Source organism: Ptychodera flava, chromosome 21 (assembly GCF_041260155.1).
Source record: "Ptychodera flava strain L36383 chromosome 21, AS_Pfla_20210202, whole genome shotgun sequence".
Lineage (NCBI taxonomy): Eukaryota > Metazoa > Hemichordata > Enteropneusta > Ptychoderidae > Ptychodera > Ptychodera flava.
In genome coordinates, this window is record NC_091948.1 from 35,017,449 (window position 1) to 35,042,268 (window position 24,820).

Genomic DNA, 24,820 nt, shown 5'->3' on the forward strand with positions numbered 1-24,820 from the left:
AAGCCACGGGCAGTCATTGACAGATTGGCTGTGTCAATAGCTGGCCCTGCACAGTACTGTAACATTGCCATACAGTGGACAGAAAAGTGTAAAATGTGGCTGCAAACCCTTTTTGGGAAACCAAGAAACACAAAACTCTCATTAGGCCATTTAAAGAAAATTCTTTGTTTGCCATCCTTGGATTTTGAAAAACCTACCAGTAAGCCAGGGAAAAAAAACAAACACAGACAAAAAACACAAGTGTATTAACATAAGCTCAATTTTTAGTTGGTTTCTTGTGAAAAAATATTAATTTTCTTTGTAAAAGTGTTAACATTGTATTTGTTGTATTAATTTTCTCTGAAAACCTACCAGAACGTGGACGGCAAACAAAGAATTATATTTAAAGCGCCTTACGGGGAAAACGGAAATGGTTCTCCTAAAACAAGCACCTGATGTTATAAAATGCAAGCCCTGTCTTACTGTCACTATCAAGGTATTTTTCAAAGATGTGCAATCGGATTTATGTATGTTTATTCTTAAAGACTGGACAATCTTGGGAAAGCAGAAGAAAGTCGACCAGGCAAACTTTTTAAGAAGAGCACATCTCAGCTATTTAACAAACACAGAACACAACCTGAGCAAGAGACAGTTAAAATGAGCACAGTGTCTAGTGTCTAGGAGAAGAAATCCTAACAGTTGGCAATAAGAGAATTTCAAGGGCACATTGAGTTGGAAGCTTTCCTTTGAGGATATTGTAAACTACTGTCAGGCCAGTCATAGTGGTCACCCTTACAGAACGGTCATCTCCTTGCAGCGGTCGTGTGGGTTTTTACATGTTAAAGGTCCTCTACAAGTGGCCATATTGAATCTCTCGAATTTGGCACAACACCTGTGTATAATTGTCAGCATATGATACTCTGAATGACCATAGTCTAAAATTGTACTTCAATTGAAAGCAAGAAATGGCTATTTTGACTGATCTGCATCAGAGTTTTTTCAGAACTTAAATGTATGTACCGGTATAATGCTTTCAAAACATTTAGGAGATTGCATTTTATTCTTACTGTTATCTTTTCCTCAATGCACCACTCAGCACACAACCTTCACTAAACGTAATGCCACATCCACCCTCTATAGAATGGTCAAATCCAAATAGTTCTCTCAGTTCCTTGCATGACCACTATACACAGATTGACTGTAGTTGCAGTCATTCACTGTGAGAAGATTTGCATCAGTATAAATATTAACTAACCTTGTCTTCTGAGCCGATGTACCCATCCAAATAGTTTGATACGAACGCCATTTCTGTTGTTTGCACCGTCTCGAATTTTAATCTACGTAATAGAATATCAAAATTTTCAATAAGTGTTGCTATCACTTTACTGGATTAGAAAATAGCAATGGTGCTTCTGATGAAAAAATTAATCCATACTGCACATCAAAGTGAGGTATCATATATGAGATCTTAACTCAGAGCTGGTTACATCAGATTGATTCATTTAAACTGTAAACTCCCATTAGAAATCACATCTTAATTGTGACCACTTGATCATTTTCCCTGAAATCTGCATACAGCACCATGATAGTGTCCAAGCATGTGTATGACTTATTTAATTGGAGCATTTGATAGTTCTGATGTTTAAAATATTCTTTTGATACTGGGTATCAAACTGAAAATCTGTTTATTTTAATGCAATTTTTATTAGGAGTATTGGAGTTGAACACATTGGCCATGTACGAAACTTAGAAAGACATGCCATGTTAGAACTGTTGTGACACTGATGTCACATACACAACACTACAAATCTCTACTTCACACTTTCCCAGGTTGTGACGTATACCAGTCAACTCACGTTATAAACCCACATTAATTACAAATACAAACAATAAAAATACAGTCAAGGACACTATGTGCTCACATTCGGTTTGAATTGGTCCATTCAAGAAATATTTAAACCAGAAAAACAAGAATGACAAAAGCAAATAAGGTCTGCAATTTTGGTACTGGAGGTCATGTTTAGGAACATGCATATCAACTTCTATAGCAATTGGACAAGCAGATCCTAAATACATAAGCAAATGTCAACAAAAAAATCAGCCAGAGAAGGTTTGACAAAAATGAAAGGTGGGGGAGAGGGGAAAAAATAAAGAGTGGGGGAAAAATGTACAAAGGATCTGGTAAAAAAGTAATGCTATATGTACCTCATCAATCTTCTAGACCCTACCCCCTCCTGAATATCAAATGTTCCACCCCTTGGTATTGACCATGTTTACATTAAGAGCTACAATAGCCAGATGGCAGGAAATGTATTTATAACCTTGGGGGTTTTTTTTAATTAATGCTATCATTCAAATGTAAACAGCACAGTGAATCCACATTTCTCATCAGTTCTTGTGTGTCTTACATAGAAAACTTGCAACAATTGGTCTGCAATGAAAAAATTAACCTCAGCTTTGTTTTCTGGATCAAATTTTACTACAAAGTGATACCAAATATGACAAAATTATGTTCACAGCCTTCAAAACTGTCTCACAACATATCCTGGGTCGGTGTAGGTCATTTAAGGTCACAAACTGAGAAAATTCCCAAAATATACAAATTTGGGGGTTTACCAACACTTTGAGCAGAAAATTTATCTAATAACATGCCTCGGGACTTTTATTTCAAATTACAAAGCTATCAGACAGGTAATTTTAAGAACAAGTTTTCTTGACCAAAAATGACAATATTGTCATAAAAATACAAATTTGTATATTTCAGGACAATTTCCTCATATCTAACTATTGTCATCCCTTGACATCTGTATACCAAATATACAAAGTGTCTGTCCAGCGGCTTTGACCAAAAATGACAAAAATTGCCCCAAAACATTAATTTTTCCAATTTTTTTGTAATTTCAAGAAATTACAAGAGTAACACCCTCGTAAAGATCCAACCCAAATTTGACAGCGATTGGGCTGGCGGTTGCAGAGAAGAATAATTTTTACTTAAAATGAGAAATATAACCAAAAAATTCAGCAAAAATACAAAATTCAAGATATCTTCACGATATTCGTAAAACTGTTTAAGGTTCACCTAAGGTACTTGTACACAACTTTTCAAAGCAATCAAAACAGCTGTTCTTGAGTTATTAATTCTTAATCATTTTCACATTTTGTAAGCTCATTTGCATAATTTTGGCAATGCAAACTTCATTTGAATAAAATCTCTTCTATAGCCCAGGATGCATCAACACACCAAATACAAAGCTAAAAAGTGCAGTGGTTTGCGTGTTTTTTCTGTTGATGGATATGCTACCGGTATACATACATACATACATACATACATACATACATACATACATACATACATACATACATACATACAGACGCCACTGACTTCAGCTTATGCGATAACCTGACATTGGTATGCGAAATGTGAGCTCAAACACCAACTTCCATGGATGCTCCATAATCATGTGACCTGGATGATTTTCTTCAAGTAAAGACTAGTTTTCTTGAAGTGAATGATCTGTAACTCACTATCTTTGCCGTTGGTAACTCTGGATTTTCTTTGATAACAATCTCCTTGGCTTTGGCAAGATTTTTTTCCCGTCTTTCTGCATCCTCTGCCTGAAATAAATCAATGTATAAGAGAAAGTTTATATGACAAATGTAAGACTTGCTTCATTCCTTTCAATTCTGAGTGCTGACAATTTATAATTTAGATCTTTACACAATAAACCAATGATTCTACAAAAGACTAATACATTGTACATAAGGAATTGAGAACATACACAACAAAGTCTGAGTGCTATATGGAGTATGTTGTCCTGGAAAGATCCATACAGCAATGATAGGAATTGCTTCAACACCATAGGTTATTCAATCTTAAGACAATTACATGATGTATTAACATTATCTTCTCTGAAAGTGTGAGCAGTTGCAATTAATCAAATGATATATTAGGTATTTATTATATATTATGGCAAGGGTCTGAACTTTTGAAGGAGAAAGAATGCTTTACACATCAATGAAATAGTACACTTCATCTTCATCCTTTTCCATTACAGATCAACAAAAAGATAAATAACGATAAACAAGCTCTATTACCATTTTTTACAAACTCCCTTTTTACCATTTCTTGTACAAAACCTAGTGACAATTTCAAAACTAAACTGGGCTGAAGCAAAACTCCATCACCACACTGAGTGTGAACACCCTTCAGTTACATGTATACCATGTAACTAACTGTCAATTGCATTAAAGTTCTACAGACCAATCAGAAGAACTATACAACTACCACAGTCTTGATTGGTTTGGCTACATAGTTGAAAGCATAATGGTAGTTTCACTTCTGCTTATCATAAAGGCATCACTGTTTAAATTAAACGTCACAGCCCTTTTGGAAGTTACTTGTAAGTCTTATGGACATTGCAATCTTGAAGTGAACAGTACAGTACCGAGGAGTTCATTGATTGGCTATTCACAGACCATTTACAACTGCCCGATGGTGTTTACCAATCACATGATTTAAACACTTGTTCTGTCAAGGCACATTTTGAGGGAGGGTGCCTGCCATCATAAACACCACTTGGCAAGTAAAGATGATATTTTAATAAGCATATTGTTCCTTTGTACCTCTTTCTTTTCCTTTTCTACTGCCTTGCGTTGCTCCTTTTGCCAAATCTTAGTGACCTTCTTCCTCTGTGCAAGCGACAATTCCTCCCATGTCTGCAATCCAATATCATACAAACATAAATACAAAGGATATGAAATTCAACGACAACAAGAGTTGAAAGGATTTAATCCTCCTAGGGATGTACGACCAACATCACAGTCCTATACAATCTGAGATGTTTGACCCAGAATAACAAAAGACAAGCCATCATTGATGATGCAACAGTCCTACATGTAGCTGGCAACTGAAAACATCTTGTTCAATCTAGTTCAAGGTCAGTTTTTGATTAGGAGGACTGTGGCCTGATCATTTACTGTTTGAAACCACTTGATTTGATATTGCTCAATAACAAATGAAACTATTATAATTACAGAAAATAGATCAAGTATTTAGTAAACTCACCTCCCCTTCCTTTTTGCTGTCAACATAGATCTTAGGTAGAGGCTCTTTGCCATGACTTTTCATTGCCTGCAATCAACATACAAGAAACACTTGCTGTATTTCACTTTGCTTGAGGAAAGCACGTCATATCAAATGATTTGGTTGTTTCCATCAAATGATCGAATGATCCACCTACAGTTAATATCAGATTATGTGTACAGTATGTTACTGTTGACACAAACTATATTGTACCAGTATATCACAACATTAGTACATGTGTTGTGAATGGCTTTGGTGGACTGTTATTGTACATTTAGTCTAAGTCCATCCTCACATTCAATTATCTTACCAGTACTAAGGAAAACATGAAAATCCATTCATTTCACAGTCTCTCTGGTAGGAAAGCAAATAAGTTCAAGCCAAGAAACCATTGTTTCACTACCAAGAAGCAATACAAAAGCATCAAGCATACAGAACTGGAGCTTATTGTGTGGCCTTATACCCCTCCCCTGAATGAGAGCTTGGAAGTGCACAAATCCAAACAACAAGCATGTGATCTGAACTTCTCCAAAATATAATAAATTGCTTAAGGTGGAGGTAAAGGCTAGAGCGTCAGTTATAAACTTCAATAAAACTATTAAAATATAAAAGGAGTCAACATTCTCTGTGGAATAAAAAAAACAAGTCATTGTTGATGACACAGTCCCCACTTGTTAATGGGTACTTTGATTACATGTCCTCAGAGAGGATAGAGTCCTCTTCATTAATTAGGTCTGTGATAAAAATACTGTGATACAGATGGTGCTCAATGGCAAAGAATGAGTTCCATGGTGATGAAAACATAAAACCAATGTAGGCCACCATCCTAAAGTTCATAAAATGAGTCAACTAGGAATTAATCAACAGGATGTTGCAAAACATTTTTGCATACAATCCTAACACTTAACAGATTATCACTGGTACCATATTTCATAAAGATTGATGCAGTATTTACAACACTATGAGATCAACATCTGTATCAAGTTTCATCACATTTGATGTTGTATTAATTTGTGGCTATATCACTCTAATTAGGAAAATTCATTACTTATGCAATTACAAATTAATTAAAATGACACTGATAAATGTCTTTTTCAATGTTAAAGCAATGTGAGCTTAACATCCGTACAAAGTTTCATGAATTTGATGCAGTATTTCTTGACATATCAGCCTACTTACGAAACTTCAATAATTGACATGTTACTGCTACATGACGTGAAACAAATTGACGAGCATATGTATGAAATAGGTCAATGTCCTTGTACTAACTTTGAATGATACTGGTGGAAATATGTCTGAGTTATGGCTCTGTACATTAGAAACTTGTAACAAATCACCGCCATGCAGCGATATTTGATCTTACTATTTAAAAAATCAACACATATATGTATGACATAAGTCAATGTACATGTACCAACTTTGAATAAGATCAGTTGAGACTTGCCAGAGTTATGGCTCTCGACATGAAACAACCATAACAAAATTGCTACCACGTGGCCATATTGGACCATCTCGTGAAACCAATCGACATACATATGTATAAATAAATCAATGTTCTTGTACCAACTTTGAATAAATTTGCTTGATACGTGTCTGAGTTATGGTTCCGGACATGAAAAAATCGGAAAAAATGGCCACACGGCGGCCATATTGGATTGTATCACAAAACAAATCAATGTGCATATGTATGACATAGGTCAATGTCCTTGTACTAAGTTTGAATAAAATTGGTGAATAAAATCAGTTGAGACGTGCCAAGTTTTGGCTAAGGACACGAAAAAATTGTAACAAAATGGCTGCCATGCAGCCATAATGTATCATATCATGAATCAGAGATGCAAGGAGCGATTTCATTCAAACTTGGTAAAGGGACGTAGGTCGCAGTGCGCCGGAGCGCCCGCACACGACGGAATCTTTCAGTCTATGACCACTGATGTCATGTCCATATAAATATTGACAGGAGACAAAATTTGAAATTAAGAGAATTATGTCTACTGTATCGTCATGATAACAAACGTAAGCTTTCACCAAATTTACACCATATGTAAATTTTATGTGCAGAATCATAACTCCATAGATATTGAAATGAAATTTGAATAAATATTATAAAAGTAAAGAAACTTGTTCACATACTTGCAAGACAGTTTTAAAAGGTTTTGCTTCACTGCCGTCTCCAGTACCATCATCACCTTTACTTTCTGATGCGTACAAAATGACTGTCTCGTCTGCAACAAAACAAAAACAAACACAACCATTTAATCAACCTTATACAAGTACATGTATAAAGTAAATACAAATATGTGAAACCATCAACTCTGGCACGACAGAGGTGCATACAATTTTCTTGACAACTTGACTATTGCCATTACGCTATGTACCAAATTGCATGACATTCTGGCCAACGCTTTTTAAGTTATGACTGGAATGAAATCTGTCTGCAGATGGATGGACAGATAGACAGGTAGACACAAACATATATATATTGTGGCGATATTGGACACAGTTTTGCTCAATGTGGACATGTCATTAAAAGGCAGTTCAATAACTGAGCTGAGATTTTGCAACTTTTGACTGTGACCCCTCCACACAGCTGAAGTGCTCAATGATGCACGGGCAAAATACTCAGTAGCAAACACAAAGTCTATCCACAGCTGCTTGTGCCATTGTGACTGTAGTTTGAACATTTTGATGGGCATGCAACTTGATAAAAGTAATGACTATATCACTAAACTGGGTGGCAGATAGCATCAGGGATATGTCCTCCAGCAGAAACATCATAATCATTTTCAATAGTACATCTTACATGCATACACATCACCAATGATGCTACTGTACTGCAAATTCACCGGTACATCTCTTGTTGACAAAGTGTTAAGTACATTACAGCTTGCTTTAGTCAATGCATATGTACGTTAACAATTATTCTAATTCCTATCAGATTTTACCAACTTTTTCAAAAAACAAAAGTAATTGTACAAACAACAATTGCATCCAAGAGAACCTTTGGTTGGTCAGTCCAAAGTTCATAAAAAGGCTGTTCGATTCAAGCGTACTTATGTGACTACCTGAAACCCTGCTGATGAAATATTTCAAGTTTGTACGTACCGGTAATCATAATCAGTTATTGACATTCTTATCAGAGTTGGCAAGTTGCTAAAATTCTTACAAAACAAAACTATGCACATGCACCATAGGTGTGTGTCCTAGGGAACCTTTGGTTGGTTGGTTGGTTGATCCAGAGTTCACAAAAAGAGTTGCCTTAGCCTAAATACATTACTGATAAACTCTACCCTGCTGATGAAATGTTTCAAGTTTGTAAGCAATCATGATCGAAAATTCAGATTCCTATCAGAGTTTGGCAAATCGCCAACATTCTTGCAAAACAAAAGTATGGACATGCATGATAGGTATGTCCAAGGGAACCTTTGATTGGTTGATCCAGAGTTTTACAAAAGGGTTGCTCAAGCCTTCATATGTGAGTAATATACGTGCAAGACAAAAGTATGTTCACTTGTCTGTTCATAGTTCATAAAAACAGTAACTCAACCCTACATTTATGACTAATAATATATATACTGTACAAAACCTGCTGATGTAATGTTTCATATTCGCTGCAAAATCTGCATCTGATTCACATTAATACTAGCATGGTTGTTAACATCAATAAACTGGTGAAGATACTCATCCTTAAAATGTATGATGAATACTGTAATTTCACACATCAATCAAATGGAAAAGAAATTCGAGGGATATGTGACAAGCAGCTCACTTGAGTCATGGGTCTTCATGGATGCAATTTTTCTTAAACTTGATATATGCAATTTTCACTTCGACACACAATTGCAGAGGAGACACGGAACAATTTGAAAATATTCATTTCAAACGTTTGCAAATGAGCTGCCCTAAAGTCAGCAGGGCACACTGCACTGGACAAAAGAGAAAATCTTCCATTCATTGAATCAGTAAACCACTGAGACCAATGGCATGTATTTTGATACAACTGTCCTGTTTATTGATTTTTCTCTTACATGAAGATTTCTCCCAATGGGGAGAATATATCCTACATTAAGGTTTGAAATGTAAATGGTTGAATTCCTGAAAATGACTTTTGACTTCAAAAAGTACGAATGGAGTTGATCCACAGGACACTGACATACACATTTCATATAAGGCCAGCAAAAATAATGAACTGTTCCTTGATATCATCACTTTTACGCTACCAAATTTGGAATTCTTTAAAAGTGCAACAAAATAAATACAGTTTGTACTCCCGCATTGCAATTATTTCAGTGCTCTTGGCTAGTCCCTTGAGTTTTCACATCCACAGGTGTTCAAACATAGATTCTCGAGAAAAACGTGGGTCTATGGTTCAAATGAGACATATGAAGTTTGGTCAGAAATTCTAAACAAGTTGAATAGCGTCAGTATTTTTATGTGGTCTAATGCAGTGGGAATAGACGTTTAGCAGTAATAGTTGTGTTTCATGAAGGTTAGTGTATCATAAGTATCAATTTGATCTCCAATATTCTATTGACAGTGTAGTTCAAAAGAGTGGAGATTTAGCCGAGCAGTTCTCTCTGTGGCCTCTCCGCTAGGCGACGGATGCCGTATGTTGTGGGTTCGAACCCGATTGAAAACTAGCCGTATATTCAAAAGATATCAGCATTAGTCCAGATGATACATTCGGGGGACTTGTTCAACACATTATTGACATATGATAAAAGATGAATCAGTTTGAAGAGATGTGCATTAAAAGCATAAAAATTTTATCACAATGAAAACAAGGTTGATAGCATCAATGTCACAGATTATTTGGCCGTGTTCTTCTGCAGCGAATTCAAAATGAAGTTTGTCATGTGTTTTCTCCTGCAGTTTATACATGCATTCAACAATCAGGCAATTGAAACATAGGGCCAAAGTCCCTGAAGCTACTATAGACATGGATACAAAATTAAGTATTTCCTGACTGTATGAAATTATCTCACTAAGGTCATCCTAGGGACATGTAAACCAAATATTAAAGCTGTCTGACCAGCGTTTTTGAAAAAACAAGCGACTCAACAGTTGACAGAGCTCTGCTGTGTTATGTAGAGAATAACTTTTGTGACACATGTATTGATGAAGAAGGTGGATATCTTTGATAGCTCATTTCAGGATGGCCTGACCAAAAATGGAAAATAATTCCGTAAAAATACAGATTTGCATATTTCATCAGACTATATTAGTCTATAATAGCAAATAAACGAGAGTTAATTACTTTCTAATTAACGTAAACAAGACTTGCTTAAATCAAGATTAACGTCATAAAAAAACAGCATATCTGTCAGGTTATAAGAATCTTGAGCTGGTTATCTTTTAATATCAGTATTTTCATCCTATTAACCAAGCACATTTTAACTTTCAAATTAACATTGTAAGGAAGTTCTGTTGAATAAGTTGAGACTGTACTACTCAGAGAAAGCACACTGAAGAGACAAATGTTTGAAACTTAAGAAGTTCAAGGTCATCCAAAGCATTATAAGGAATCATGTTACACTTTCATTGCACTGTTTACACAGATTGCATAAGTGCTATAAATAGCACATGAGGAATCTTACAGCCAAGCTTTACCATAAAAACCCTATCACTTTGACCACTCTTTTAATTGACCACTCTATTTTTTTCCTCAAAAAGTAATCTTATTTTATCCTTACCAAGTCAACCATAAATGAAAATTAGAACTTTCTCTATCTCTATTTATTTGACCACCCTATCATGACAAACTATTATGAGCAATTTCTTTTAGATAACATAAATGACGGTTCAGAATATATCAAAGTTGGGATTCAGGAAAGTTGCCTTTACATGTTTTAATCCTCCAAGATGGTAAGCATTTCACTTTGAACTGTCAAAAAAAGTTGAACTTTCTGATAATTCCACACTAAAATTATTTTGGCTTTGATGATTTTCTAATTAATTCAATTATTTAAAATCATATTAATTATTTTTTCTGGGTGAATTGATAGGGTTTATACTGTACAAGAATTCCATACAATGTAAGTCAGATTTTGACCAAAAATGACAAAAAAATTTCTTAAAAACACACATTTGCATATTTCATCACAATTTGAACAAATCTAAGTTGGGTTATCCCTAGGGACCTGTATACCAAATAACAAAGCTGTCTGACCAGCGGTTATGAAGAAGAAGATTTTTTACCAAAAACGCCTTTTTTGGCATTAATTTGCCTATTTTCAACAATATCAAAAAATTAAAAAAATAGTTTCTCAAAATCATACTTTTCATCTACACAACAAATATCAAATCAGTAAGTACTGCGGTTCTCAAGATATTTGAGTGGACGGACGCCTCACAAACGGACATACATACATACATACATACATACATACAGACTGACGACGGACGCCGGACGGATACCCATCCCAATAGCTTCTATAGACTATAGTCTATAGTAGCTAAAAATGAAAAACCTTAATTGTTAGACCCACCATAAGGACGGTAAAAAGACAATTATTTGTTTTACTATTATGGCATTTTTGTTGCTCTATTCCTGAGTTTTCTTCTGGACAGTTGGTAAAATCCAGACTCCATGTCAAGTCATCTGTAACAATATAACTAGTCAGACATTTTGCTAGTTTGTAAAAATAAATAAAAACATTTCTCTTGCCGCTTTTGTAACTTTGCCATAAAATATCCCAAGAACTACTTGTATAAAGTTCCTGACTAGGGTCCTTTTTTATACCAATCAGGAAAGTTTCTCCTGATGGGGAGATTTTCTCTCATTTGGTTTAGTGTGCCTAGTAGCTGCAAGACACATTAGTGTGCCTAGTAGCTGCAAGACACATGAGTGTGCCTAGTAGCTGCAAGACACATTAGTGTGCCTAGTAGCTGCAAGACACATTAGTGTGCCTAGTAGCTGCAAGACACATTAGTGTGCCTAGTAGCTGCAAGACACATTAGTGTGCCTAGTAGCTGCAAGACACATTAGTGTGCCTAGTAGCTGCAAGACACATTAGTGTGCCTAGTAGCTGCAAGACACATTAGTGTGCCTAGTAGCTGCAAGACACATTAGTGTGCCTAGTAGCTGTAAGACACATTAGTGTGCCTAGTAGCTGCAAGACACATTAGTGTGCCTAGTAGCTGGAAGACACATTAGTGTGCCTAGTAGCTGCAAGACACATTAGTGTGCCTGGTAGCTGCAAGACACATTACACATTAGTGTGCCTAGTAGCTGCAAGACACATTAGTGTGCCTAGTAGCTGCTGGACACATTAGTGTGCCTAGTAGCTGCAAGACACATTAGTGTGCCTAGTAGCTGCAAGACACATTAGTGTGCCTAGTAGCTGCAAGACACATTAGTGTGCCTAGTAGCTGCAAGACACATTAGTGTGCCTAGTAGCTGTAAGACACATTAGTGTGCCTAGTAGCTGCAAGACACATTAGTGTGCCTAGTAGCTGCAAGACACATTAGTGTGCCTAGTAGCTGCAAGACACATTAGTGTGCCTAGTAGCTGCAAGACACATTAGTGTGCCTGGTAGCTGCAAGACACATTAGTGTGCCTAGTAGCTGCAAGACACATTAGTGTGCCTAGTAGCTGCAAGACACATTAGTGTGCCTAGTAGCTGCAAGACACATTAGTGTGCCTAGTAGCTGCTAGACACATTAGTGTGCCTAGTAGCTGCAAGACACATTAGTGTGCCTAGTAGCTGTAAGACACATTAGTGTGCCTGGTAGCTGCAAGACACATTAGTGTGCCTAGTAGCTGCAAGACACATTAGTGTGCCTAGTAGCTGCTAGACACATTAGTGTGCCTAGTAGCTGCAAGACACATTAGTGTGCCTAGTAGCTGCAAGACACATTAGTGTGCCTAGTAGCTGTAAGACACATTAGTGTGCCTAGTAGCTGCAAGACACATTAGTGTGCCTAGTAGCTTCTAGACACATTGAAAGGATCAGTAAAATACCAGTACCTTTAACATTGTACAGTACAAGTACATGTAAACATGGTATACATGAAATTTTGTGAGAAACACCAAAGAACAAAATGTTTTGCACGCAAATGTTTCAATCACACAGACATATACATTTACAAATACATAACCTTAATGACAGTCACAACCCAGTGTACCTGAACCTGTATGACCTACAAGTAGGTCTGCTGGGGAAAGATCACTCCATTTTATATAATTTACACCTTTGTTGATGGATAATTTAATCAGATCTTGGCAAATTGCTAAAATTCTTGCACAACAAAAGTATGCACATGATTAAGAACAATACATGTAGGTGTGTCTGAGGAAACCTTTGACTGGTTTGTCCAGAGTTCAAAGGAACAGCAACTCAAGCCTACATGTACCAGATACACAGATGACCAATATATTGTACCCCTGCTAATGAATGTTTTGAATTTGTATGCAAATTGACCGAATACAAATTATTGTTTTTATTCATCATAGGTCTCTTACAAAATATTAGGATGACACGTTTCACCTTTATATCTATTAATTATGCATTTCATGCTCTGAATATACGGTAATTCTATTGACATGAAAAGAAAGCCACAGGAATGTTTGAATGTAGTGGTAATTAAGAAAACACACAGTAAGAGGACTACAAGAAGTTCAATGGTCACAACTATAGTACATTTATGTGATCTTATACACATAGGCACTGTCATTTTGCACTGCATGAAACACCAGTCTTTGATATTTACGTTAGGAAGAATAATTACAGTAAAGAGGCCTATGTGGTGTATGTAAACTGACAACAGTCAAAGTGTTAGACCCCACTTTTAAGGACATTAACAAGATAATATCACAGTTACTGAAATTGTTTTACTTGTAAAGCATTTTTGTTGTGCATATTTTTACAGCCATTTGTTTTCTTCCTGGGGCTCAGATATGTTCTGTCGACACAGCCTACATGCCTCTGTTATTGTGGACAGCCTGTGAAATCTAGACTCCAAGTCATCAGTGACAATGAAACTAGTGAGAGATTTTGCCAGTTCATAAAATATAAGCTCTTTTTGGTATTTATATACATACCAAATATGAGCGAAAAAGAAATTAAAAATTCCCTGCCTTTGTAGCTTTGCCAAAATATCTGAAGAACAAATTTTTTTCCTCCGACCTTCTTTTTTTATTTTTTTAATGATACAACTTGTAAAGATAATTGACACATGTGAGGATCAGCAACAATAGTTCTTTTTATTGGCCTTGTTTTCAGTAATTCAGATTTCTATCAGAGTTTGGTAAATTGCTTAAAATTCATGCCAGAGAAATTATTTTTAGCAGGAGTATAAAAGAGGACCTTTGACTTGCATATTCAGACTTCATAAAAAGCAATAATTCAACCATACATACAACCCCTGCTGATGCTGTTTCACTTTTGCTGCCAATTGTTCAAAGTGATTCATATTATCACCAGCGGGGTACACATCAGTTTTATTTTCTGAGAGTTACAAGTACTTATTGGTTCAAAACTGGCTTTTCAAAGTAGAAATCCTATATATTACAGACTCAGAGATATGGCAACGGCCGGTGACCATTGGCCTAACATCAAGAAGGCAAGTGATCTTTTGCTGTGAGGCAAATAAATTTCCATGTTCAGTCTTTAATAATTTTATTAGCTACCCTTGTAGAATGCATATGCCTTTCAACAAACAAAAACAAGTTGAAGTGGAAAGTCTCCTTTCTTCAAGTGCAATACAGATATTAAACCCTCAACTTTTATTGAACTTTTTTACAGTCAGTTGTCTGTACTAATTTATTTGCATATACTGTGATGCATACACAGAGGACAATGGGTGGGCTCAAGTAGAGCAATCTTTCACAGTCAAGCAATCTAAAGAGTATTCACAGTCCAAAGTTCTACTGCAGACAATCCATTATTAAAAAATGACATTTTTTAATGTATATTTGACGATGAGGAAAATGTATTTATTTTTGTTATACCTGAGCATACAGACATGTAAGTATAAGTTGTATATGTACAGCTGTATCAATTATCCTGTCAAGTTCATATTTCACCATCAGGTCAAGTTGTACACTGTATATCAAGGAAAGTGAGGGCAACTTCACACATTGTTTTCCACCTTTGTTAATGATGCAGTATATTGAATCGATCAATGTGGTTTTATGATATGGAGAAACATGGCGAGACATCCATGAATTGACAATGCTTTGACCCTAGTAATGTGATCTGGGTTCCCGGGAAAACTGGTTTCATGTTGGAGTGATTCGTTTCCGAACCAAAGTGTGGTTCCTTCATCATTTGCTCGAATGTTTTTTTCTTTTCTCACATGTTAGTTTGATTGTAGCAATTGTTCAACAAATAGAGATGCTAGTATGGTTCTGGTGTGGCCTGAACTGGTGTCTCACCATGTTTCTCCATATCATAAAACCACATTGATTGATTCAATATTCTGCATCATTAACAAAGGTAGAAAACAATGTGTGAAGTTGTCCTCACTTTCCTTTATAAGGATAACATGTCTTCTTGGGTGCATTTTAATGAACATTTGAAGGCCCCTGAAAGCATAGATATTTTAAACATGATTTTTACGAACTAAAGTTTTATTAGTATGACAGACCAAGCAACATGGGTGAAAATACAAATGATTTGGATTCAATACAACTTTTTACTGACTTACTGTCTGGCAGGAAAAGATTTAAAATTGGAGGAGTATTAGTTGTGTGTACGTGTACAGTGTACCAGTACATCAGTAAAAGCTGTATGTGAAAACCTTTTGGACTATACATGTATTTGCAGTATCTTTGTGCAATGTTCCCTAAATATTTGGAATTAAACATTAATTTTAGCATTTTCAGATTATAATTTAGTTTAAACAGACATTCTAATCATAGTAAATATGAGGACAAGTTTACATTAACAGTGACTAAAAAGGCATTTTTAACAGAGGTTCCATTCATAATATCTTCAGTTTTATACATTTCTGTCCAGTTTCCAATTTTAAGTAAGCTGGGCAAATGATAAAGTAGTTTGGGTCAAGTTGAGCACAAGTGATGGTTTGGCAACTTGCCTTGTCATTGACAAGTTTCAATAGGAAACGGCATAGTGAGATGTTCAATGTATTAGGTATGTACTGTACTACTGTAATTCACAGAGGATTTATGACCCTGATTAATGAAACCGGAATTGTTAAACTACTGAAATCAAGTTTAAGACACTGACAAATAAATGAGAATTCTGTGGAATCTTTTGAAATGTCTGAAAGAGAAAGTATCCCCTAGCTTGGTACAAATTATTAACAACTGGTTCATGTCAGTTGTTATACAGTATCAAGAACATGAAGTCAACAATGTGAAAAGTTACTCACAGTTTAAGGACATCTCTGTAAGAGGAGTAATAAAAGTTTGTATTACCAGAAATATACAAGTCACACTAAATATTGAGAAAAGACAGAAACAGTAAATAGAAATATCTGTAAGTATGCACAATGTATGGAAATGTAATAGACAAAACTCATAACCTTCTTTTACAAAAGCACTTTAAACAACAAGTGCTCCAGTGAGAACCACCAGACACATGTACTGGTAGTTCACCTGAACTATTCTAAATGAAACAGAATTGTGTGCATCAGCACTTAATGTTATATAGGGCTCAGCCCTTGGTGTTGCGCCAGGGGTTAAGATTGGCAATGTTATTTGTATTGATTCATGATAAAATATAATTAATTGTTACTTCATATACGTTTACATGACGTGACAACTATGCCCAGTTTCTGTCTGATGAAAGCAGTTCACGTACGTACATACGTCAAACCCTGCAGCAGTGCAGGTAGGCCTATAGATTTTCTGTAATATATAAAAATGTTGGACAAAAATTGGCAATTTTTACCATAATAAGAGCCTATTGCGTTAAACAAGGGACGTATTATGCAATCATTATCATTGCAATGGTAACCGCACTGCCCATCTTCCACTTGCTAGCTGAAACTATAACGTTCCGTCTAAAAACTGGCAATTTTCGAGTCTAATTATTGACACAGGGGGCGCTTTTCTAAAATTCAATCCCAGCATTCTTTGCGTATGCCCCCGTTCATATGCATGACAGTTTTCTCCCTTTTTCTATTTTTTATACGTGATATTAACAATATTTTGTATCAGCGACAAGGTGGATAATAACACTTACTGGCTGATAAAAGAGATATATTTTATAAATGGCGTGTTACAAGATAATAATTTACATGTTTCGTATTTGTTTATTTCCGAGTACTCAAATAAACATGGCGGCGCCCATGAAAGTAGGCTACACTTCTGGTTACTCGCATAGTATATTATGAATCTGCGCATGCGTAGTCAGTAAGCCGCTGGCGCGACTATTACGTGTAAAGGAGATAAAAAATTACCCTTTGAGCAGAACAATGATGAAAATAAGATAAAGTAAGCAATTGAGAACAACATCAATGATCAAACAACACTGTATAATTTGAGATATGGTTGTATCAGAAGGAAAGTTTACAAAACATAGCGTCAATGACACTTGGCTCACATTGGGTTCAATGTGGCAGGCCAGAGTGATTATACTTATCTAAGTTTACCTCTTGGAACATTCATACCAAGTTTCAAAGCAATTGGACGAGCTATTTCAGAGAAAATGATTTTTTGACCAAAAATGGGAAAAATTACCCAAAAAATACAAATATGAAAATTTCACCACAATATGAAGACACTCAATTAAGGTTGCCTCTCGGTATATACATACCAAGTTTCAAAGCAATCAGAATTGTTAATTCAGAGAAAATGATTTTTTGACCAAATGTGCAAAAAATTGCCCCAAAAATACAAATACAAATTTCACAACAATTTTTACAAATCCAACAGAAGACAAGCACAGGATCACGAGGGTCAAGTTTCAAAGCAATCCAAAAAGTACTTGTGGAGAAAATGATATTTTTGATCAAAATTGTGAAAAATTGCCCAAAAAATACAAATATGAAATTTCACCACAATTTGACCCAAATCTGACAGAGGCTAACCATGCATATCATATTTCAAGGCAATGGGATGAGTGCTTTCAGAGAAGATGGTTTTTTAACCAAAAGCGTGAAAAATTGCCCAAAAATACAGCTACAAAAATTTCACCACAATTCGAACAAATCGAACTAAAGTCACTATAAAGAAGCTGTATACCAAGTTTCAACCAAATCTGGCGTGCGGTTACAGAATTTTAGGAATTTGCACGATGTTTATTGAACAAATTCATAGCTCCATCCCTCAGTGCACCTGTACAACCAAATAGTAAGATGATAGGTGCTGCAGTTAAGGAGTTTTTGATGTGAACAGACACACAATCAGACATACACACATACATACAGACACTCAATTTTTCCCACCTATAAGAATAGCTACCATTGGCACATATATGTATGGCCATGCCTATGGCAGGTAGGTGCCAGGTGCTGCGGGTTTGGAGTTTTTGATGTGGACAGACATGCATCCACACATACGAACATACATACATAAATACATACATACTTTTACAGACATAAAAACGCCGCGAACATATCATGTAAGCTCTCTTTCGTATATATTTAAATAATAACACATGACAGTGAGGGCAATATCATGATTTGTTGCCTGCCCAAGGGATGGTGATCCTGACCAAAATATTGATGATGCCCAAGCCGTAGGCGACGGTATCATCAATATTTTGGTCAGGATCACCAGCCCAAGGGCATGCCACAAATCGTGATATTGCCCGACCTTCATGTGTTGTTCATTTTATCACACCGTACATTTGAAATCATCACAAAATCCAGTATTTGCATTATGCGCATCGAACGACAGGTTGAAACATCGCCCAAATTTTCAATAACACATTTTATATATCTCGTGCAAAAGTTCCTGGTGCGGCATCTGTGCAATAAAATTCATGTGCACGCTTTGAACTTATGTTCGAACGGCTAGCGCGTAGTGGGCAAGAGTCGACCACAATAGCAAATAGAACCATGTTATATCACTTTTTTGGAATATCACATGGCGGACTTTTAGGCAATCATGAGATCAGTACTGTAGGTGAGGTGTAAAACATATACATGTATACCAAATATTAACTAATAAAACTTCCTCCAGGTTAAGCCTTTACAGACTCATGAATATTCTTTCATAGCCTTGGTGCCATATATTTCAGGTTATGCTGACTAATAGTAAGACTTTCAGGATGTGGAAAAACATTTTGGCTAAAGTTGAAGCCCTGGGTCTGGTAGCTACAGTATGATTGTGTTATAAATCAAAACTCAAGATGCAAGTGTTATACATTTACACATCTTATGAATATCTACCATTCCTGGTCACTGAAATAGAGGTGTGATAGCAGCACAGATGTCTGGCAATATTTTGAGATGGAAAGATGAACATATTTGTGTGAATAAGACAGTAAAGTAAAGAACTGAAAGCATTTCCTCCATGAAGTAACAAATGCAAGGTGGGGTACTTTCCTTTCAAACTGCCAATTTTAACATCAAAGAGCATTATTTGTAAAGGACAAGACTTTATTATTTGATATTGAAATAAATGCGATAAATTAAAGATATTATTATGGAAACAACTAAAAAGACATGTGTATTGAACCCAGAAGCATAGCTCAAGGCATACTTCTCATTGTGACAAACGACCCATCACTTCGATAAATTCCTATGAACTCAATGTCAATATCCACTTATAGTATACTCATTGCCACCCACTGCAATAGTTTGCAGTTTCTAAATGTTCTTCAACTGTCATTGCTGCCAATTGAAATTTCTCTGCACTATGATCCATCTCTGAGTCCCTTGACAACTACATCATGAATTAGAAATATTAATGTCTCATGGGACTACAGCTCATTCACATGTGTCACAAAATGGATCAGATGAATGGAGTGAATATCTGTGTTCATGAAGAATATGTTGGCTGTGAGCTGCCTTGCAGACTTTCTAAAAGTTGGTCACTGATTGTTTCAAAACTTGTATTGCAACAGTGAAGGATCAATAGATCATTAATTGTCACTTTTTTCACACCATATCTCTTATGACCAATCAGAATATCATCAAGGAAGATGATGTACAAGGTGGAGTGCTTTCTTGTCGAAGGTTTATTTGGCTCAGATTGTATGTGGCCAATCAATTCCAATAGTGAACATTCAAATTAAAATGCAAATTAATATGCCAACTAGCCTCCAATCTTTACTTTTATAATCAGTGGGGAACACAGTTCAAAGTGCTGCATGGTGAAAAGACCTGAGGGTTGAAAGTGATGGAAATACACCTGACATAAACTGTCTTGACACAGATGAATATAAAGTATGCAAACTTCAGCCAAATATATCTCAATGATGATTTAATTCTTCTGGTATTTAAAGACAAAAAAAATCAAACAATGAATGTGACTTGCGTTGTCAACAGAGGATCTGGTTTCGTGACTTTCTTTTCTGATGTCACAGGTATGCCAGCATGCAATCAATTTGCTCTTACAATCTGTGTTATCCTCTGAACAATAATGTTTTCATATGACAAATGCTTGTTGGTCATTCGCTGTCCCAACATGTTGACTATTTGACTAGTGTGAGCTCTGGGTCACTCTCTGTCAAACCAGAACTGTAGTTCTGGCAGACGACACTTCAAAGTGCAGGTTTTGTGTATTCCCCTATCAGTGAGAAACACATGAAAATAGAACAAGGGAAGATATAATGTGCTTTATTTTAAATATTGTAGCAGCACAAAATGATTTCTATGTAATGCTGTTACTGCTTGACGTACAGCAGTGACAGAAAACTTTTTGTACATTTTGAAAAGCATTTGGTTAGGATGAAGGTGGACTACTTTTTCTGAAGGAAATGAAAACAACAACAGAAAGGTCATTGATGACAATTGTGCTTTCTGCAATAAAATATGATTAATGCAACTTTTGAAAGTTGAAGAAACGTGAGAAAAATAATCCACCGCACCGATAGGCTAAAGACAATGTCTGACACAAATTTGGAAAATTCTGTCCTAGCTCCAACTCTTGTAGAAAAATCCCCAAATCATGTCAGCGATTGAATCCCAATCCATTGGGATGTGAGATTATTCTTTCACAGTAAATGGAGTCACAGACCAAAATGCAGACTTGGTACTAACAAGTGACTGAGTGTTAAACCTAGGACCTCAAAGCACTGTCACTCAAGGAAGCAAACATTACAGCTTACAGCTGTAGTTGACTTTGACTCCACAGTACTGTTCAGAATATGGTTGTAGGTTTCAATGAAATACTTTTGGAAATTACAGAGCAAACAATCATATCATTTGTTACTTCTTCACAAGCTACTAGTACTTTGTATATTAATCCTTAGATCATGTGATCACTCAGGTACATCATATTGTAGCCACATGATGACAATTTGGACAAATTATCCACGTCAATTGCCTGGGGGACAAGGTGGTTTGAAAGTGTAAGGCCCACATTTTTATAGGACAAACTCTAGAACCAGCCTATGCTCATAAAGTTCAAAGGATATTCACGTGGCAGCTATCATTGAACTTGCAATCCCAACCCCCAACAGACTTCTATCGGTCTGTACCTTGTCGTGGAGGCCGGCAACAAATAAATATGTACACAGCCTTCATCACCAAATACTGCGTCAAAATTTTCATTTTTAAATATCTGAAATATTACAAAATGTTGTTGTACGTGTTTTTGTGGAAATTCTTTTCAGAGCTACATCAGTCGGCCTAGCCTAGTGTGAGTAACGCATGTCATGAAAAAGGGAGCTGGGGAGGGCGAAATGGGGCGAAATCTCATTTTACATCCCAGTACTACAACTGGCGAAACAACAATCAACAAGGACATCGATCGAGTGCGGTAATAATGATTGAACGGGGTCCAGACACTTCGCACCAAAACCAGTTCGCCCCACACAACTTCGTCCCAAAACCATTTCGCACCAAAACCACCTCGTCCCAAGTACTACCTCGTCCAACGCCACTTCGCCCCAAGTACCACCTCGTACTAAAACCACTTCGCTTACCGTATAGTTCCGTCAACTCGTACTAAAACATCGATGTCACGATGTATCATAACGTTGTTTTTACCTGCAACTTGGCTACCACGAACCATTTATTCTTCCATGAAACCATTAGAAAAAAGAAACACACAAACTACTAAATGGTACATTTCAGGTGCCGTGCGCGGTATTGCATGATGCGATGTCATTTTCTCGAAATGTGTACAATTTCAAGATTTCAGTCCTGGGATGGTAGAAAGGTGATTAAAACTTCACTGGCAGCGGTTGGTTATTTTCAGCTTTTAACGGTTACCGATAAATCGTGTTTTTTTTTCGGGTCGCAATGGTTTTGGGCGACGTGATTTTTGGGGCGAAGAGGTTTTGGTACGAGGTTGTTTTGGTGCGAAGTGGTTTTGGTGCGAAATGGTATGGGACGAGATGGTATGGTGCGAAGTGGTTTTGGTGCGAAGTGTCTGGGAACCGATTGAACCATATGGTTAAAACTTGAAAGAAACACACAGTTTGCTACCTCCATGGTTGTAGGTTGTTACGGCCGGTTGTGTTCACCTAATAGACCAACTCTGCAAGTGACCAACTCCGCTGCCGATTTACTTCATACCTATAATTGTACATCACTGTACCGGGCACTGTACATGCACTTGTGAAGGTCATCCCATTGACAGCCTTGAAACTTGCTTTTAGTTTTACCATATTGTCATGCCACACGAGGCCATGCCATCAGCAGTGAACAAGGAAACGAGCGAATTTTGCGATTAAAGAACGGAACATACGAGCAGCCAGCCTTACCAACCCCTGTCTTCTCTTGATCGGCTTCCATCTTCTTCTCTCAACGTCAGTTTTGTAGATCTATTTGTGCTTCCCCAATCTGAACCGCTAAGTTTTATGTATTCTCTTGCATCAGACGCCGGCCTGACCTGTAGTAGTTCCCTTTTACTTCCGGGACTAGCAGGAATCATGCCAAGTGGCAACGCCCAACCACAGGGCGTTGTCTACATGTTCGTCCCCGGGGGTTGGTAGGTGTTTCGATGTATCGCTAATAAGATATATTGTACCAACCTTTGGTATTTTGGTCTTAAATTAGCACTGCCCTTGACAATCTTGCGTATACGTTTTATCAACATACTGCGTCTATTATCTGATGAGTTTTGAGTGCCTAATTAGCCAAAGTAATCAAGGGTAATTACTAATCTGTGGACGCTCTCACCAGATTATCACCGATTAAATTTGACAAAGTCAACAACGAACGCACCAGCAAGGTATAACTGAAGATATACCTCGCTGGTGCGTTCGTTGTTGACTTTGTCAAATTTAATCCGGTGATAATCTGGTGAGAGCGTCCACAGATTAGTAATTTACCCCTGATTACTTTGGCTAATTAGCACTCAAACTCATCAGATAATAGACGCAGCATGTTGATAAAACGTATACGCAAGATTGTCAAGGGCAGTGCTAAGTTAAGACCGAAACACCAAAGGTTGGTAGAATATATCTTTATTAGGGACTGGTCAGTTTCTTCAGCCTGGGGGGGGCGGTGGATTCATGGGGGGGGGGGTCACCCTGTTTTTGACTTTGGTGATAGGGGGGTCCATGTTTGAAGGGGGGGGTCACCATGTTTTTGAAATGCCCAATAGGGGGGGTCAGTGTGTTTTTGAATTTTGACACAGGCTCATCATTGCCTAAAATGCTAGTGTCAGCCACAAAATTCATCATTCAGTTGTATTTTTCGGCGCGCCCTTCGGGCGCGTAACTTTAATAATCAGTCATATTTTTCAGCACGCCCAACTTTAACATATCAAGCATACATACATCAGAGATATCTGTATGTTCAATATTTTTCAGCGTGCTCTTCAAGCTCATTACTTTAATATATCATACATCTTTCAGCATGCCCTTCAGGTGCACATGATGACTTTAATATACAAGGCATATATATCAGAGATATCAGGATGTTTCATATTTTTTGGCGCGCCCTTCGGGCGCCATACTTTCAGAGATATCTTGATGTTTGCTAAGTGAAAGTGTACCATTATGAAATCTGCATTTCATATGAAAAGGATGACAAATTCCTGATACTTTTCTGTTCTCTCTGTGAGAATTCAGTATGAGAAAGCAACATGCACAAATATTTCACAATATATATTTGATACAGTGACTTATTTTAGAGATAGAAAAATGACAAGATATCTTTCCTTCTCATTGATGCAATTATTTTCCTTTGTTTCATAGGTTTTCTGTAGAAAGATGCTTTTTTATGAACAAAATAACAGTTAAAAAAGGCAGTTTTTGTCATTATTAGCTGTGCTTTTATGGTTTCAATGTTACACAAGAAAAGGTCCTCTCAGACACTGTACACATCAGATTTGGCTAAAAAAGCTCTCTATGGCTCCTCAGTAGATTTAATTGGATGGTTGGCAAGTCTTAACACCCATCAAAGTTTTTGATTCACTGCTTTTTCCTCTTTGATATTAATGATTGACATCCATTTCTGTACAACAGTTCAGGACATCTGGTTAAGCAGAGAAAGTGTGAAATACATTCACAGCTCATTCAAAATACAGCTCATTCAAAATGTACTGTATTAAACTTTAAGATTGACACTTTGAAATTCCTATCTTACAACTACATGTCAACAATTCACTAAAACATAGAATGACTATTTAAAATATAAATATATGTAAAATGTAAAATATAATATATATATATATATATATATATATATATATATATATATATATATATATATATATATATATA

General features: G+C 36.5%; 1 protein-coding gene across 1 annotated transcript in view; it reads right to left on the reverse strand.

The window, feature by feature from the left end:
* LOC139122111 (asparagine--tRNA ligase, cytoplasmic-like) overlaps positions 1 to 23,042 on the reverse strand; it is a 59,487-nt gene extending 36,445 nt beyond the window's left edge. The window contains exons 1-6 of the mRNA XM_070687504.1: positions 22,853 to 23,042; positions 7,196 to 7,287; positions 5,045 to 5,110; positions 4,603 to 4,695; positions 3,505 to 3,594; positions 1,235 to 1,316 (exon numbers count right to left, since the gene is read on the reverse strand). Of these exons, the coding sequence (XP_070543605.1) occupies positions 1,235 to 1,316; positions 3,505 to 3,594; positions 4,603 to 4,695; positions 5,045 to 5,110; positions 7,196 to 7,287; positions 22,853 to 22,883 (454 nt within the window). The 5' untranslated portion in view covers positions 22,884 to 23,042. The remainder of the gene's footprint in view (positions 1 to 1,234; positions 1,317 to 3,504; positions 3,595 to 4,602; positions 4,696 to 5,044; positions 5,111 to 7,195; positions 7,288 to 22,852) is intronic.
* Positions 23,043 to 24,820: the final 1,778 nt, after the last annotated feature.